The sequence below is a fragment of the Populus trichocarpa genome, chromosome 9 (assembly GCF_000002775.5).
Source record: "Populus trichocarpa isolate Nisqually-1 chromosome 9, P.trichocarpa_v4.1, whole genome shotgun sequence".
NCBI classification, from domain to species: domain Eukaryota; kingdom Viridiplantae; phylum Streptophyta; class Magnoliopsida; order Malpighiales; family Salicaceae; genus Populus; species Populus trichocarpa.
In genome coordinates, this window is record NC_037293.2 from 12,365,760 (window position 1) to 12,384,937 (window position 19,178).

Consider the following 19,178-nt stretch of genomic DNA (forward strand, 5'->3'; position numbering starts at 1 on the left):
GTGTCTAAAATGGAACTACCATATCTGACACCATCCTGACCTTAACTAAAATGGAACTACCTGCATGTGCCTCGTCAACCACTTGTCATTAAAAAAATGGAGCAGTTGTTTTCGTAATGCACATTGGTAGATGATTCCAGATGAACTTTCAATACTGTACAAGCTGGAGTCATGAATCTCCAATAAATAAAAAATTACGTTACAGAAAAGCTATGAAGAAGCATGCGGGCTTTCATGCATGTATCGAGCAAATCAGGCGGGTTTGTGCCGGTTATTTGCTCGAGCGGGTTTGTGCCGGTTTTTTTTTAACACAGTATCACCGGTGGCAAGCTTTAAATGAATCACTGAAACAATTTAGTGGATTGTACCAAAGGCCAAAGAGAGTGAATTGATCCCAGGCACATCCTTATGTGACAGATTAAGTGATTAACAGATAAGAACCGAATTAACGCTCCCCTTCCGCATCCATAAGATAAAAAGAGCATCATGCATAGGGGTGGCCTTCAGTTTTAGGTGGAGTCATGCATTATGGAAACAATAATGAACACGTCCTAAATACCAAATAAACGACGTGCAAATTCACACTTCAGTGTTGATCAAGCAACTTTACAGCAAACGAACTTCAATCCCTATCATTAAAATCAACTAACTTCAGGTAACTGATGTTGGATCTATACATTAAATGGTCGTCTGCAGTCAAATGAAAGTTTTAAACATATATTCATCAGAGGGATCCGGACATTGCACAACAAGAACAAATAAACAGGTTCTATTTGTGTTTCAATTAGCTGCAGCACCCCCCTCTTTGAGCAACAGTTCCATCCCTTGCACCTGATGCACCTTGGGGGCGCCCATATCCAACCTTGATCCCTGAAGACTGCATTTGAAACAACAAAGGTATCAACAAAACAAACATCAACTTGTACTGAAACGATAAATGGATGATTCCAGAAAGGATCACCTATTCCAAACACTGCCTATTAAATGATTACCTCATTGGATACATCAAACACACCTTCCTGGATATTCTGAAGGATTTTTCCAGCAGTCCCTATGAAGGCCTGTGATAAATTATTATAATAATATTAGTTGGTATGCTTTTAAGTTGGAGGCGGGGGATGCGAGGAACTAAAGACCTAACAAAACTGAGGCCCGGATTAGGATACATAACCTCCTCAACATTTTGAGCTGTTCTTGCAGATGCCTCCAAGAACAGAAGTCCATTTTCTTTTGCAAACTGTTCCCCTTCCTCTTTGCTAACAGCCCTACGATGAGCAAGATCACACTTGTTCCCAATAAGCATAATTGACATGTTGGGATTTGCATGCTGCCGAGCATCCTCCAGCCAGCTTGCTAGGTGATTAAACGTCTCTCTCCTGCAAAAGTTCCAATATTCAGTTGAGCTAAAGTTATAAATGCTATACTAGAAAATAGATTTGAAGAGTAAAAAATAAAATATAGGAGCGAACAGGCAGTCTCAAAAGTTAAAATACAGAGTATCCCTCTAACTGCTAGTATAAATACATTCAGTTTTGCAAAAATAGGGACAAATTTGGAGGGCAACTAATCAAGCATCCCAGACCCTAATGTTAGAATAACAAGAAATTGATTCTTTGGCTTACAGAAACGTGTAGGATGATACACTAGGGTAGATGCTTAACTCAAAACAGTAAAAACTCCACAAGAATAGGTAAACAACATGGTACAGCTTGACCTCTTCGAACACATACTTTACCAAGCATAATCAAATACTCTTTGATTATCATCCCTATAGCTTCAGTCTTCACTTACTGAAAACAAGTTTCAAGACCATACAAGATAATTTTACCACAAACACACACAAAACGCTATGCTCAAAGAAGAAAGTGATCACCCACAAAAATCATAAACTTATGGATCTCAAATCCCGGTTCTTTATTCTAGCAGAAAAGAACGTCACCAAAACCATGCACACACAAATACAGGTTGGTAAGAGACAAAATTGCTGCTGTTATATGCACACACTGACCTGGTAATGTCATAAACCAGAAGTGCTCCGGCTGCTCCTCTGTAGTAAGATCTAGTGATGGATCTGAAGGACTCTTGCCCAGCCTAAAACATGAACCAAACACGGTCCTTGCTCAGGAACACAGACAATTGATTTTTATTTTATGAAGTGTATCGAATGTAGGAGTTCGCAAGTAGCAGAAGGAACAATTTCAGCAACTAAGTATGAGCAAAATATCAGATAATAATAAATAAATTGCAAAAGCCAAAAATATATCCAAAAGTAATAAAAACCCATCAATATTTTTAAGCAGAATTAATATTCTTTTGTTAAAAAAAAAAAGTTAATCAGCAAATAAATAACTAATTCAGGAAAATCAACACAAGGCCGCCATAATCAAGCGAACTTGAAACTCTTGTTATCTAAACAAATTTACCAAGTAAATAAAAGGAAAAAAAACGTACGGTGTCCCAAATTTGAAGCTTAATAGGGCGGGCATCGATGGTGACCATGCGAGCTCCGAATTCAACACCGATGGTGAGATCATGAACAGGCTGGAATCTTTTGTCAGTGAATTGCAAGAGCAGGCATGACTTCCCTACGCCTATAATCCAAATCCCAATTAAAATTAAAAAGAGAAAAAAAAACAAAGAAAAAGCAAGTAGAGGAGGAAGAGGGACCAACCTGTATCACCGATGATTATGTACTTGAAGAGGTAATCGTAAGACATTGTCGTCTCGATCTTCTGTCTAGAAAAAAGAGTTTTATTTCAGAATTGAAACACAGAGTCTCAAGTAACCTAAATTGATTAATTAAGTAATAATAATGGGTAAGAAAACAAAAGAGAGCGTGTCGCCTTATTATGTATGAATCACCGACACGTGTGTTTTTGCTTTTGTTTACGTATCGTCGCCACCCTTTTCTTAATCCTCAATTAATCTCTCATCTTTTTACTTGTAGTTATCGTTTAATAATTATATAATAATATTCTCAAAAAAATATAGTAATACAAATTACTAAGTGTCAATTAAAGTCCTTAAGAAAGGTAAATTTTTAAACTAAATTTAATTGCACAATATTTGTTTTTTGATCAAGTGATATTTTAATACACCAATACTAATTTATGAAACAAAGTGACCAAAAAATATTCAATAAACACATAATAAATGGGAAAAAAATAAATACAGATAAAGACAAAATTTGAAAAAAAAAAAACTGACCATAGCTTACAATTCTCTTCTTTCTTCCTCCTTCCTTTGATAACTATAGGAGTACTCATAGTAAAATCCTGATCAACCCATCGTCTTCCCGGGACTCAATTAATTTGAAATCTGAATTGATTTGAGTTAAAAAAATAAATGAAAGAATTAATCAGATTTTGGCTATTTAAAAAAGCCATGTTAATTAGTGAGCCGTTTGAATTAAATAAAACTCGGTAATGGAGGTGGGAATTAAAAACAACAATAAATAAAAAACACATAATCTTTGATGAGCGAAATAGACTGCAAATATTAAACCTAAATTCACAAATTTATTCTTCTAAAATAATAATTATGAAGTCTGTTAAAGATTTATAAAGTTTTAAATAGACAATAAATCATAAATGGTATAGAAAACAAAATAAAAGTCCAAAATTATAAATGAAAGAAGAATAAAATCTAAAAATAACAAATAAAATCATAAAAGTTATCAAAATCAATGCCTCGACGAGATTATTTTTAAGATCTGACTGTTCTGTCCGGGTAGCAACGCAAATTTCCAGTTTTTTCAATTGTGGAGATTTTTTTTTTTCTGGAACTATCAAACATTTTTTCACACGAGACCCCTTTGGGTCATTTTCAGAGAATGGAAATGTCTGGTGGTCATGATCTCACCATGTGCCCTGTTTAATGCACGCTGCCCATATGGTCCTCGCATTCCCGTAAGCAGATCCCAGTGTCCTTTCATAAGCTTCGAGAGTTGGAGTTTCGCTGGTGAAATTGCAAAATGCCATGAATGTGTTGTTCTCTTAGAGTAAAATTTAGGAGCGTTCATCCTGTGATCTTGCAACATCCTGTTGGTTCTAATTAAGATCTGTTTTGTAGATGTTTTAGGGGGTGTTTGAGAGTGTGGTTATGGTTGTTTTTCATTTGAAAAATGTATTAAAATATATTTTTTATTTTTTAAAAATTATTTTTGATATTAATATATTAAAATGATCTAAAAACATCAAAAAAAATTAATTTAAAATAAAAAAAATATTAATTTTTTTCAAAAAAAATTTAAAACACAAAAACAAACATAACAATATATAATTTTAACTCTTTTCCCTCTTTTTCTATGAACGGCAGAGGCGCGCCCCCGCACCTGAAGATGATCCCAGATGGGTGCTAGTTTCTAGCGCTTACGAGCTGAGGCTGAACCCAATATCTGGTGGACCAGGAACTGGACCTGCAAGACAGCAGGCAGAATATCAAAACTGATACGTACGTACCGTACCCTGCAGGCCTTTTTGTGTTGAATATTTCGGCTGCAACCAAAGAAAGAATGGCTTTTTATGTGTGGCTTGCACTAGAGAGTGTCCATGCAAGGTTACATGGATTATTATGTGGCCCATGTAGGGATGTCATCGTAGCCTACAGTTTTGATGCTCGGCAACATGTAGAGTGTCCATAGATTTTTTTATTTTTTTTAAGTTGGTAATTTTCTTTCTGGGAGGTTCAATTTAACTTGCCTCTATTATATTATAATAATTTGATATCTATAATTAAACTAAATTTGGCTTGCATGTGATTAATCATCAATCACGCAATAATTTACTAGCAGATAACATGATAATAGCTCATAAGCAAATATCTTAATTATCAGAATGAGATGTGTCTTTCTTTTCATAATTGTAATATGTAAATATATATTAATTTGGTATAGTAGGAAAGTTGGGGTTCTTTTTGTTGATTTTTATAAAATCATAAAGAAATAATCATTTCATTAATTAAACAGTTTATGTTTTTTTTATACCAGACCTCACATTCTATGCTAAATCTCACATATAATTGCGTTTTAAATCTTGGTTTTGTAGAAGCTAAAATAGCCTCATTTTCATCCTTGAAAATCTATTTTTCATCTCTTATTACAAAAATTCATCTCACAATAGTTTTATTTAAATATATTTTTTAAAATAATTTTTTTTTCTTAAACCTATTTTTTTTAAATCACAACCGTAAAAACTATCACTATACTAAACATACACAATAATCATTACTTTAGTCAAATATTTCTCAACAACAAATTAAAAAAGATGAAGAAATCAATTACTAGTGTTTAGAAATGCAGTAACTTCTATTTTTCGGTGCATTTAAAATTACATTTCATTTAAAAAAGTATCAAATAAATGTTTTTTAGTGTGTTTTTAATAGTTTTGATATGCTACTGTAAAAAAAATAAAATAAAATAAAAATTATTTTAATGTATTTTTAAACAAAAAACACTTTAAAAAAACACACAATACCAAACACACTATATCAATCATCTAAAAGCGATTTTAATATTAATTACCTTGAAACCTTTATTGAGTAAATTTCAATATGTTATTATTGGCTTTAAAATCTGATTAGAAAAAAAAATTAATTTGATACCATTTTAAGAATATAAATAAGTTAAATATGATTAGGAAAAAATATTTTTTAATTTTGCCAATGAAAAATTACTTAAAAATAATTCAACTCTGTAAAGGTTTTTATTTTTTTAAGAAACCCAAAGGAAAGGCGCCAGCATCACCCAACCCAAAGGCCAAATTGAGACGATACTCTCATTTACCAAGCAAGAAAAGAAAAACTCCAGACAATCTTCCTCGCTCGCTATTCAGCCAGTTCCAGCCGCCTCCTCCTCGGTCTTTTCCACCACCGCCGTCTGCCATCCTCCTTCGCAGCAGCCACCTTCTGCCTCCGCTACTTAAGCAGTAACAGTACGTAGCTCCAGTAGCATCAGCAGCAGCAGCAGCAGCAGGCCATCACGATTCACTACCCGTGAGTCATGGTGAGGAATTTTTTTATCTTTCTAGATTCTTGTCCAGTCTCTCAAACACCAAAGAAGGCGAAGGAGAAGGCTAGGCTAGGCCAGCATTGAGGCTTTAATGCTCTGGATTTTGATAAAAGGGAAAGAAAATCAAGTTTTTTTTGGATTTCCTAAGAAATCTTCCATTTCCTTATCCAACATTATTGATTGTACCCATCTTTCTCGTTCTTAACCATTTCAATTTTCAATGTAATGCACGGATTTGATTAATGGCGTGGATAGTCCGGCTGACTTTTAGGTTTAAACTTTGCAATGGTGGTATGCTGGTTGCTGACTAGCGCTTCCCACTTCTTTTTTTACTTTTCGAATTTTGTTTTTGAAGTTGACTTACTTGGGAATATTGCAGGTCGAGAAAAATTTTAAAGATGAAGCTACGGAAAAGGGAGAGCGTGCCAGGCTGATATGCTACTGCTTTTTTTCCCCGGTCTGGTTTATGTTTCTCAATGGATGCTGATGCAAGCATTAATGTATTTGAGAAGTTAATTTGCGACGAAGTTATTTGAGTGGTGGGAAGTTTTATTCTCATCACTGCATGTGTTGTTATTGTTATCATGCAATTTGATTATCAGTCAATGATTCTTGGATTGCAACAATGGCTAACTTGGCATTCATTAATTTCAAAGGAAAAGGGCCTAAAAGGCACCGAACCTGTAAAATATTCGAGGTGCTCGCCGACGATATGCTATATATTAAAAATATCTTTTAATGTATTAGCATTTTGAAGTATCACATCCACTGTGCTCTCATAATCAAACATGCAGATCCCATTTCCTGTAATTATGCAGTTGGGATTAGCAGGTGGCTTCATCATATCATAATCTCCTGGGAAATCCTCAGGCGGCTTTGTCTTGTCATCAAACGCATTTTCTATATTAATATCCAATGCTGATGCTAAATGAGAAGCCAAATTAACCGAAAAAATGATATTTTTTGGCCTTTTATTCCAGTTTTAACACCCTTCAACGGAAAAGCTACATAAAATGAAAAAAAAAATGTCATTTCTTCTAAAAAACGTCATTCCTACAAGTATTGAAAAAAAGTCAAAACCATCTGACACGAAAAAACAAGAGCAGAGAACAACGATTTTCTTTTAATCTTCTAGCACATCTAGCCGTTGCTCCAAAGCTCTATGTTAAAATATAATCGGTTAATGGAGCCCGACTGGCAGGTAATGTGAGGGAAATATTATTAACAGACCACTTACTTTGATCTTGTTTTGAGTGTTTAGTAGGACAATCCTACGGTGCTAAGTCGGTGGGGGATTTGGGGATTCTTTTATCATCCATGGCCTTGATTTTGCTAGAGGATGCTTTGCCGTGAGCATAATCATTCCTTTCTGATCTAGTTTCAGCAGGAGGTGGAGAGAGTGGCCATTGTGATTCAGAGTTATTTTTATAGTTTACCATGGTTAGGGCTCGTGGGGACAAAATAATTGACCCGGCAACTCAATGACATGAACCCTAAAACAAGTCAAGTTTTGAACTGGATCTGACAACTATATATGCCACGAAGAACATGGGGCTCAAGTTGTTCGTAATGAAAGAATACTATATATATGCATGCAATTTTATCATCAGTAATTATATGTGTCCTTACCTCAATGGCCAAGTTGAGAGAACCCAGAGCAGAAGTACTAGCATTTCTTATTCTGTAGGTCTTGTTTGGATCCACTTACAGCATGCACCATTAAAAAATTACAACGTACGGGAATAAATAAGAAATCGAAGGTTTCAAGGGTTAATAGCACACTAGCTATGAATTTTCAAGATTCAACTACGTAGACTAAAAGTTTAGTTGCGACAATTAATGGCGAACAAAAATAAGAAATCGGTAAGTATTTTCCTATCAATTTAATAATTAGCTATCTGGACAATTTCATGGCACACCCTCAAATTAGCATAGTGTATCGATGATGATCTCAAGATTTAAACCCAGAAAGTTAAAAGTAAGCGAATTAATCTCTTTGATCACTAGCTAGGATTAGCCCTTGAGCTAGGTTAATTAAGAAGGTGAGATTGCATGATAAACCTGTCTGATTCCATGCCGGTGAATGACAACTCCCTCAGTGTGAAGCTTTTTTCTGTTATTATTTGATTTGGAAATTAGAATGTAATTATTAATGGTGATCGATCGTGCCGTAAGACCTTGTTCGTTTCTACTTGACGCCTCGGTTTGTTTTTGTTTTACATTAAATTACAACGATATTTAGAGATTTTAATATAATATAAAAGTATTAATTTTCGTTGACATTAGTAGAATATAGCTAACCTTCTTTTCTGAAATGATTTATAGTTTTCTTAGTTTTCTAAAATATTAATATCAAATTAGCTTTGATTTGTATACAGAGATGTATTCGTAGCCTTTTATATAATTCAGAGTTTTCTTTATATATAGTTTATAGCTACAATTTTGAGGTTTGAGAAATCCCAGAACTACGCCATACACAAATACTCACATTGTAATGCTTTAAGCTTTCGAAGAGAGACGAAAAAAGAAGAAGTAGAATACCTTAAAATAATAATAACATTGATAATAAAAACATCATCAGATTCCGAATACCTTATAAATACGGTAGCTAAGATACATATTCTCTCCCTTTGAGAAGCACATTTAACCAAAAAGAAAAGACAAGCACATTCCCTCACCCTCTCTGGCAAGTCATACGATATTTGATGGACTCCAAGTTGCATATTACAATAGCATACAGAAAATCATATAATAAAGCCATAGCTAAAAGATCGATCGATGGCATTAACTTAGCCCAAATTGTTTCCAGTCATGAACTTCTTCCCAGTCAAACCACAAGAAAGAGCCTCCTTAGGAATCTTAGGAAGACGTTGGACACCCTCAGCTAAAACCACACCCATGCCCATATGCAAATGTGGCTCAATATGGCAATGGAAAGCCCATACTCCTGGATTATCTGCCACAAACCTTAGTGCAGTCCATCCATAGGGAAATATCACTGCAGAATTTCTATAAGGTGGATTCTTCATGTTAAATTTCTTCTCATCATCTTTTGTAAACTTCCCTTCTCCATACCCTAACACCCAGAAATCATGTCCATGCAAATGCCACGGGTGGATTTCACTAACATTCTCAGCTAATGCATTAGCATTTTGAAGTATCACGTCCACTGTGCTATAGTAACTAAGCATGTAAACCCCATTCCCAGTAGTGGTGTTGGGGTTACCCGGTGGCTTCATAACATCGTACTGTACTGGGAAACTCTCAGGTGGCTTTGTTTGATCAAAACCATTTTGTAGTCCAAATCTTATGGACCCCAAGTAAGGAGTGGCAGGTAATGAGAGGGAAACGTTATTGATAGACCACTTAGTATAGCCATTCATCTTGTTTTGAGTGTTTAGTAGGATGATCCTACGGTGGTAAGTTGATGGAGGTTTTGGGATTGTTTTGTGATCCAAGGCCTTGACTTTGTTAGTGAATGCCTTGCTGTGAGCATAATCATCCCATCTAGGAGTTACAGGAGGTGGAGAAAGAGGGAATTTTGATGCAGAGTTGGTTTTATAGTTTAGTATAGTTAGGGCTTGTGGGGTTTGAGGCTTTCTTCCTCTTACACCAAAAGAGATCCAGTAGTTTTGTGAGGGGTCTTGACTTGTTTTTAATAACACTGAGTAGCTCTCACCGGAATAAATGTCTAGGTCATCAGTCTCAAATGGCTGGAGATAATTTCCATCTGCTTCCACCACCAGCATTTTGTGATTCTGAAAACAAAAAACAATAAAAAGATGAACATATGTAAATAATTTTATCCATCACATTTGCATATTTCAAAGTTGTTCTGTTCAAATTTGCAGGCATGCATGCATATGGAAATTAATATATATTCAATGATACAGGGAAAAAGAATGACAATGGGAAAAGGATATTTGTTTTTAAAATATCATGGAGAGGAACAATCAACCACAACATCAGTCACGCGACAAGCCTTAGAAGAAACAAAAAAAAAACAGTCATGTAATTAAAAGGTGATCGGTTTAAAAAGGTGAAAGCAGCAATCATTTCCGAAGATGAGAAAATAAAAGCAGCAGAAATGTTGCTGTCATGTTTGAAGATAGCATGTCAAATGTAAAATAAGGTAAGCGATGACGCAAATTTGAAACAAACAAAGGCAAAGGGTGATATATTAGCTAAATATAAAGAGATTCTTACTACGTATGAACAAAGCTACTGTATCCTCAAGAAGGGAATTAGCTTAAAGAAGACAAACATTTTGTTATACATCACGTCCATATATTATCACGCATATTTTGCTCTCACAGCTGGCAACAACTTGATCAGCTAGCATCGTCAAGTAATCATCTCAACTCTAACGAATCATTCTTATATATCAGAAAGAACTATATATATATACTATATATATCAAAGAGAATCAAAATCTTGCTGTACGTATATATATCAATTTGAAGTACTGCCGTGCATGTGGACATATATATACTCACCCCAATGGCCAAGTTGAGAGAAGCCAGAGCAGTGGTGCTAGAAAGTCTTATTCTATAGGTCTTGTTTGGATCCACATGCAGGATATAGGGTGCCCATTGCTCATGTCCTGTTACATTGCACTGACTGAGAGAGGAGTTGTTGCTATAGTGGGCCGCTAGGGAACATCCATACTGACCTCTTCCATTTACGAGCAGGGTCTGAACACAAATTGAAACATGGTCAATAAGGAAAGGAAAACGCATTGGAAAATGGTATTTGTCCGCCTTTTCCTTTTACCTCGTGTTGAATATTGGGGTAAAATAAGATAACACGACAAGCCAACCACGATGGATAAAAAGATAAAATTAATTTGATTGATTTTTATTGAGATAATTGAGACATGAGGGCCCTTGTTTATTAACTTGCCAGTTTTCTTACATTTGAAAATAAACCTATCCTCTTCTCAAATAAATTAAAATAAAATAATAAAAAAAATACCAGTCTTATAGTAGATAAGTACTATAGGACTATATAATACAGTATGTATGAATATTCAATAGGGCCAGGATCAGGAGGGGTAATTTATTAATTCCTTCTTGTTTTTCTAAATCTTGTTGCATTCAATATTGTACCAATAAGTTTTTAATTAGAAATTAAAAACTTATGCTCCCAAAAAAAACCCAATTTTTAATGCATTGATGCCCCCTTGGGAAGTACTAGCTTTGTGTATCCACTACGACAATAAGTAAGGACTGACCATCTAGCTAGCAAGCATATGTAGTATTACTATGTAGGACGTTGATTAAAAAATTAACCTCGTAATTAATGGAAGACCAGATAGCAAGCATGACGATGAACTTAAGATTAAGACAAGGGTCTAAAACTGAATAAATTATCAAAAAAATTTTTAATTAATTTGGGATATCAATATTGACTTCAAAAAATACGATTATTGCGTAGGAATACTGCGAAACTACCTGGGGTTCACCAATCCAGCGCATTGGTCTGGAAGAAAGGCCAACTTCTTGGTGATGAGCACTTTCATGCCACCAATCACTTAGCAACAAGTCAAACTCGCCATCATAGTGGAAAGGCTCTTTCTCTCCTTCTGCAACATCCACTATGAGGGACCCATACAACCCTGCTGACCTTTGCATTCCATAATGTCCATGGTAGAAATATGTTCCTGCCTGCTCCACATCAAAATTTCATTAATATACAGGCTCTTCAAGTTAGCTACCCCTTCCTAGAAAAGCCATTATTTCTTTAGGGCAACATGGATGAAGGGTTGCACGTTGCTAACTCTACCGACATGATGATGATCAGTAAGTTAAATGTATTGTTTATGATGTTAATAGATATGTTAACTTGATATATTGACCGACCGACTACTATATTTAGTTTACCTAGTGACACATCCCACGTTGGTAGCAGGCCGGTGGGGGTGGATCAATATCGTCGTATTCTTAAACACGTTTTTCTTAATTATTAGAAATTTAACGAGAAATTAAGGAAGCTAGATTTTACCCTGTCGACTGTGAACCTGTAATCGAAGGATTCTCCGGGGTTAATAGCACACTGCGAAATGGAAGCAGTCCCATCTGCCCATGGCGTTCCTTTCTGCAAAGGAAAACAGCAGAGAATACAGAATAGACAAGGCATGGCTTAGTGGATGCTTGCATTGTCACATGCAAAGATGCTTCAACAAAATTAATTGCATGTACTTTATTAAGAGTAAAGGCAGAAATAAAGAGAGAGTGGGATCAATGAATAGAAACCTGTCTGATTCCATGCCAGTGAATGACAACTCCCTCGGTGTGGAGTTTGTTTGTGAGATGCACATGAACTGTATCTCCAGCTCTAGCCCGGATCGTTGGTCCAGGAAACTTGCCATTGATGCCCATAACAACATTTTCTAACCCATCTGGAGACCAGTACATGTACTCCACTTCCCATTTGTAAAAATGGAGTGATCTAGTCTTATTAGAAGTAGCAGTAGCCAACGAACATAGGGTCAATGAAAGCAAAATGCACCAAACAATGAGACCCTTGAAACTTCTGGAGAATGGTTCACCCAAGGAGTTGCAAGGTGCCCCCATCTTCTTCTATTGGATGCCAAGAAGATGAAGTTTGTAGTGGTTTAGGTGAAAAGGGATATTTCCTGTGGAAGAAGGAAAGAGCTCTTTCAAATTTCAGCTCTGGCTTAATTAGTGGATATGCACGTTGGGGTGATATATATATATATATATATATAGAAAGTGGCTGGCCAGATTTTTTAATATTATTACAAAGGAGAGGTTACAATTCAAGATTTCTTAAGAAAAAGGAAAAAATATTAATATCAATTGGATTATAACTCCTTGATTTAAGTTTTTTTTTCTCTGTTATTGTATGATTTGGAAATTAGAATGTAATAATTAATGGAATGATATATAGAGATTTTATCTTCTATTTTCTTACAATATCTAGGAATAATTAATTAACCCAGCCTCTTTTCTGAAATGATTTAGAAAAAAAAAACAAAGAAGAAAATGATGAAATAGAGAAATGAAAAAACAAAACTATGAATAGATCACAAAAAATTTAAAAGAAACTTGCAAAAAAAAAAAAATATAAACTGAGCTGATCAGGTACAGGCCGGCCGTAAAAAAGAAAAGGAGATTCGACACTATAAAAAAAAAAAAAGGAATAAAAAAAGGAGATTCTAAAGAATGAATTGAAAAATGGCATATTACCTGGCTACCAAACAAAAACAAAAAAACAAAAAAGAAACGCGCAAGAATATATTTTCCAACAAGTTGAAGATTTAATAAAAATTAATCATGTTCTATCTCATAATTATGTCCAGATAAGTATATATTAATTATTTGTACTTTAATTTAATTAGCTTTACTAGCTACCCCGATGTCTATATTTTTTTTCTTTTGAAATAACATATATAATGCGACTCATCGATCCCCGCAAAATCAATTTGCCAAGTAGAACTAAAAACGAAGTGGCTAATTATTGATGGTTATGTTCTATATTCGATCCGCATAAATTTTAGAGTGTTAAAAGAATACTTATCAATATTTATTTTATAATATAAATAAATACAAAAACAAGATAAAAAGTATAAAAAAAAAGTAAATTTTTTTTAAAGAATATATAAAAGTATTCTTATGTTATTCTTTTCATCATCTATCTCTGTTCAGAATGGATTCATAGAGAAAATATTGATGATTATTTCTTGAGCACTCTGAAATTTTCCATTATAATTTTGCTATTAAAATAATCCGGGTTTGATCAAAACAAAAAATAATTAAGTATTGTATATATAAAATCTTATATGACCGTTGCTTGATTTCAGGCGGCAACGGTAATATAGGATATATATATATATATATATATATATATATATATATATATATATATTATGCACTTGGATAAAACAATTTTTGGGTTATTATATACACGTTACAGGTTAAATTAGGTTTAATACGATTTATTTTGTTGATGAAATTCAATCAATAATTAAATTTTCATTCAACAGGATGGTTAATTAGAAGTAAAAAAATGGTAAGTCTTTCAAGGAGGAGTCAATTGTTACTTTAATGAATCATGATAGCCTCTAATTATAAAACTCGATGGACTTTAGAGATTAATCTATATATAATTCGATTAATTTAATTAAAAATATAAGTTGATCTATAAACCGGGTAAAATTCAGGAAAAAATAAAAAATAATATTGTTAAAATAATATTTTTTGATTCTTTTAAAAAAATGAATTAACCCGAGTCAATTCTCAAACTTATAATTCAGGTCTTGCCCTTGATTAATCTATAAATCAAATTTTAAAACTACAATAATATCACTTTTAATTTAATTTTAAAGGAGTTAAATTCATTTCTTACCATCCAAAATATAAAAAGTTGGAATTTCATAATTTAATCGTGTTTGTAGAATACGTGTTTTATAATTATGCTTCCTGTTAATCATAAACAACAAAGTGTCAGGTCCGATCGAAATGAGTGCAAAGTGGAATACTTGTGGAGTCCTATATTGCAAGAGAAACATCCTCCACCAACAGTTCTCAAGTTCAATCAAATTAATGGATCAATTTAATATAATGTATTAATTAGGTAAGCTAGTCAGGCTTATTTAATATTGGTGCCAACTCAAAAGGGAAAAAAAGAATGTTTTAATTAATTAAATAAATAATATTTGCGCTTGAATTTATTAAACTATGGAAGGCATGATTTCCTTGTGTTTATTAATCTTCTTTTCACTTATAATTTATTTATTGTTGTGTTCATCGTCGGCTAGCTTCAATCTTAATTTGGGTCAATTGAATATTAGAGGGTTAATTAATTAATCCTGTATATTGGCTACCTTGAAAAAGAGAATATTATTGTCTTAATTTGAAACCAACCCTTTCTTAAAAGAGTTCAAGCCAGCCAGGATTGATTGTTGACTGTTGATCATCGTGCTTGCTGTCTTCCCGGACTTGTTGTGCTAGCTGTAATGCTTCTCTGAGACGGGGCCACGATTCCCTTTAGCCTTCAAATTCGCACACTATACTTTAGCCTTTAGGCACTGATATCGTCATTGTGAAGTTTGCTCAGATCTGATCTGGTATTGGATTCAGGTTGTTCAATCATTAAATTAACCCATGAGGCATTCGATTAATTCCAAACAGTATTATTTAAATAAACAAATTAAAATAATGCGTTTCGAATTAAAAAATAATAATAATTTAAATTCACCTATAACTTGTAAACTTATTGGGTTATCCAAGTTTGACCTAACCAATATCCGAAACAATTTTAAATAAAACTTGACGAGTATTTGAATTCAGGTTTTAAAATCATGAATTACTGAATTGTTCCTTTATATATATATATATTATTTTATTTTTAATTTTTATTAAATAAATAAGGATGATGAGTTTTGAGCTCGTGATCGTTTTATCATCAAAATTCTAATATATGTTAAAGAAATATTATTAACAGTCTAGGTAATAATTTAAAATATTAAACTCAAGTTAATTTTGCTCTACCTTATTTTTTTAAAAAAAGTCAGAGCAATTTTTGATTCAGTTTTGCTACGTTGAACAGTCAATCTTCACCAATATTGTTTTTTAAAACCTCACCTAAGCCAAGTCTCAAATTAATTGATCTTTGTTCGTGAATTTTGTGTTTTCCTAGAATGTTCTGACCTTCTTTTAGTCTGTGGGTGTTATAATATGAACTTTGTTCAGAACCTGGCCTGGCCCAACTGTAGCCTGTAATGGGCTGGCCTATCTGCCTCAGTTGGGGGCTTTCTCCTAGTTGGGCTGCTAGGCATAAAAACTACTGGAAACGACAATGTCACGGGCTTGAAAAGTAGGCTGGGGAATGGGGAATTGGGTTTGCCTAAGCCTAAGCGTGGGTTTTAGGTCTAGTCGACACCTGATAAATTTACTTAATAATTAACAACTACTGCGTTTAAAAAAAAATTAAAGAATGGTAATCAAATATATAAAATTAAAGACGAGACACTTGCATAAAAAAATTAATAAAAATTTAGATATATATATAAAAAATACATTTTGTCTTATTATGTCAATAAAAACTACTCGCAGTTAATTATTTGGTATTTGACATGTATGAAAAATAAATGTTTATAATTAATTAAAACAAAATATTAAAATGAAAAAAACATTAATTAGATGTGATTTATTTCATGGTAACAAAAAAATTACAATTTATATAAATTTAATTTCATCGTGATAAAAAATAGAAGATGAATTTGCTATACTAAACTGAGCAAAAGAGAAAAAAACTAATAAGGTTTGGATAATCTATACTGGTCTAGATTTAAAAAAAAAAAACATTTTAATAATTTAATAAAAAATTTAGATTCATCAGGTTAATCTAAACCTGAGAACTAATTAAGATTCGAACATCAACATGTTAATTTTTATTTTTTATTGAAATAATATAATTATTTTTTTATATTTTTAATTGAGGCCATTATTCCCGACTTAGGTTTTATAACAATGGTCGTGAGAGTATTTGTCTTCTACTTCATTTCCCATTTATAACTTTTTCTCCACAAACTCTTTAATTTACCTCTCCTCCTTGTCTGCTGCATATGGCAACTTGTCTCGGGCTATTTCCTCCATCTCCTGCAGGAAAAACTTTTCAGCTAAACCATAAATCTCCTCCTCTGTTCTCCTCTCCAAAACCCCATATCACACCTTCAAGAAAATCCCGCTATGGAATCCAAAGCAGCAAGTTTGGAAGCTTTCTTGACTTGAAACCCGAATCAAAACCCGAGTTCTTGGATTTTGATCTCTCATGGTTTGATCCTGCTGACAGGCCTCGCTGCTTTGATGTGATCATTATTGGGGCTGGCCCGGCTGGTTTGCGTCTTGCCGAGCAAGTGTCAGGTTATGGAATCAAGGTATGTTGTGTTGATCCCTCACCACTTTCTATGTGGCCTAACAACTATGGTGTTTGGGTTGATGAGTTTGAGAGCTTGGGGTTGGTTGATTGTTTGGACAAAACATGGCCTATGACTTGTGTCCATATTGATGATGACACGACCAAGTATTTAGACCGTCCTTATGGTCGTGTTGGTAGAAAGGAATTGAAGACAAAATTGTTGGAGAATTGTGCCTCTAATGGGGTTAGGTTTCATAAAGCTAAGGTTTTGAATTTGGAACATAAGGAGTTTGAGTCTTCAATTGTTTGTGATGATGGGATTGAACTAAAAGCTAGCTTAGTTGTTGATGCAAGTGGTTTTGCTAGTACGTTTACTGAGTATGATAAGCCAAGAAACCATGGATATCAGATTGCTCATGGCATTTTAGCTGAAGTGGATTGCCATCCATTTGACTTGGATAAAATGGTTCTTATGGATTGGAGAGATTCCCATATGGGAAATGAACCTTACTTGCGTGCTAATAACTCAAAAATTCCGACCTTCCTCTATGCCATGCCATTTGATTCAAACTTGGTATTTTTGGAAGAGACTTCTCTTGTTAGTAGGCCTTTGTTATCTTACATGGAGGTTAAGAATAGGATGGTAGCAAGATTAAGACATTTAGGAATCAGGGTGAAGACTGTAATAGAAAATGAGAAATGTGTGATCCCAATGGGAGGACCTCGCCCAAAAATCCCTCAAAGTGTGATGGCTATTGGTGGGACTTCAGGGGTAGTCCACCCCTCAACTGGGTATACGGTGGCTAGAACAATGGCCTTAGCCCCAATTGTAGCTGATGCAATCGTGGAGTGTCTTGGCTCAACCCGAATGATTAGAGGAAGGCCACTTCATCATAGAGTGTGGAATGGGTTGTGGCCATTAGAGAGAAGATGTACAAGGGAATTTTATTCTTTTGGGATGGAGACTTTGCTGAAGCTTGATCTGAATGGAACTAGGAGGTTCTTTGACGCTTTCTTTGATTTGGATCCTTATTACTGGCAAGGGTTCCTCTCCTCAAGGTTATCTCTTAGAGAGCTTCTTTTCTTAAGCTTATCATTATTTAGTAATGCCTCAAATCCATCTAGGTTTGATATTGTTACAAAGTGTCCCGTTCCCCTTGTCAAAATGATGGGGAATTTGGCACTTGAAACCATCTAAGGATAGAAAGATGCAACACATATCGATCAAGTGATCACATTACTGAATAAAATGATCATCAAGCCAGCCTTTTCAAATTACCACAGCTTGAGCAACGTATGAGCTAGCTCCCTCGTATGTTTGTCCATAGTCAAAGAAACAAGATTGTTGAGATTGGAAATGAAGTTGATTAAGGCATATGTGAATTAACCTGCTTTAATTTGCCTTGCTAAACTTCTCCAACTGTGTAATGAATCTTGAAGAAATATTCCTTCTTTTTTCTCTTTAGTGTTTAAGCATTTGAAAGGGCAAAATATTTTTGGACAACCTGCGTTTCCCAGTCATTCTGATGCTTTTCACTGGGAAACCAAGCCTCAAAACCGGGCACTTGGTGGATTACAAACAAAGAAAGCCAAAATCAATGTGACCTATATTCATTGTTTGAATTTGGTACACCCAGTGGCTCCCAAAAACCACTTGAAATTGCTTAGCCATTACTCAAGTGGATCACCCACCGTCTCACGAACGCTCATCCCTACAACTTTGCACCCTAGAGTCGATTTTTTTCATAGCGTGGGTCTTAAGAATTCCTTCAAAAGCTTGTAATTTTTCTTGCCCAAATACAAAAAATGCTTGAAATTTCCATTTATTTTCTCTCCGATTTTGCGAGCTAAACACCATCTGGATCAACAAAGTATAATTAGCAAACAAGTTTTTGTTGATAAGTTAATTAACATGTCCTAACCGTTACATCACCATATCATTACATATGTATCTACCACCTGACAGCTCCTCCAGGGACCCTATAGTAATAGTAAAAGGATGGCAATGGATATATATATATATATATGCATATTATACTAATGTATAATCAAGTTTTGGGCTGAATCTCACAATATTTATATCTTATTTATTATTTATTATCAGTAATTATATATAAAAAATCTATTTATTCAGATCAGTTCGCGTTAAATTGTCAACCATCGGAGTCATGATTCTTAATATTGGGCTTTGTGAATAATATTCATTTAATTAAATCCACACCAATGGGCTTTTTTTATAAGCATGGGCGTTTTCCCTTTCGGCCTGAAAAAGCGAAAAAAAAAAAAA

At 34.2% G+C, this 19,178-nt stretch overlaps 3 protein-coding genes across 3 annotated transcripts; 1 reads left to right on the plus strand and 2 right to left on the minus strand.

Moving 5' to 3' along the window:
• Positions 1–556: 556 nt before the first annotated feature.
• Positions 557–2,841, minus strand: LOC7478579 (ras-related protein RABB1b). The gene is made up of 6 exons (XM_002312803.4): positions 2,672–2,841; positions 2,452–2,591; positions 2,009–2,091; positions 1,172–1,376; positions 993–1,061; positions 557–877 (listed from the first exon to the last, which is right to left on the minus strand). Exons 1-6 carry the CDS (start codon positions 2,715–2,717, stop codon positions 785–787), a joined length of 636 nt encoding a protein of 211 aa, XP_002312839.1. The 5' UTR covers positions 2,718–2,841; the 3' UTR covers positions 557–784.
• Positions 2,842–8,545: 5,704 nt separating this feature from the next.
• Positions 8,546–12,697, minus strand: LOC7478578 (L-ascorbate oxidase). Its single transcript, XM_002312802.4, has 5 exons — positions 12,262–12,697; positions 12,011–12,103; positions 11,461–11,673; positions 10,504–10,701; positions 8,546–9,765 (listed from the first exon to the last, which is right to left on the minus strand). The coding sequence occupies exons 1-5, from the start codon at positions 12,580–12,582 to the stop codon at positions 8,797–8,799; spliced, it is 1,794 nt and encodes a 597-aa protein (XP_002312838.2). The 5' UTR covers positions 12,583–12,697; the 3' UTR covers positions 8,546–8,796.
• A 3,822-nt stretch (positions 12,698–16,519) lies between these two features.
• On the plus strand, positions 16,520–18,356 carry LOC7478577 (capsanthin/capsorubin synthase, chromoplastic). The gene has a single exon (XM_002313575.4). The coding sequence runs from the start codon at positions 16,599–16,601 to the stop codon at positions 18,087–18,089; it is 1,491 nt and encodes a 496-aa protein (XP_002313611.2). The 5' UTR covers positions 16,520–16,598; the 3' UTR covers positions 18,090–18,356.
• The last annotated feature ends 822 nt before the right edge of the window (positions 18,357–19,178 follow it).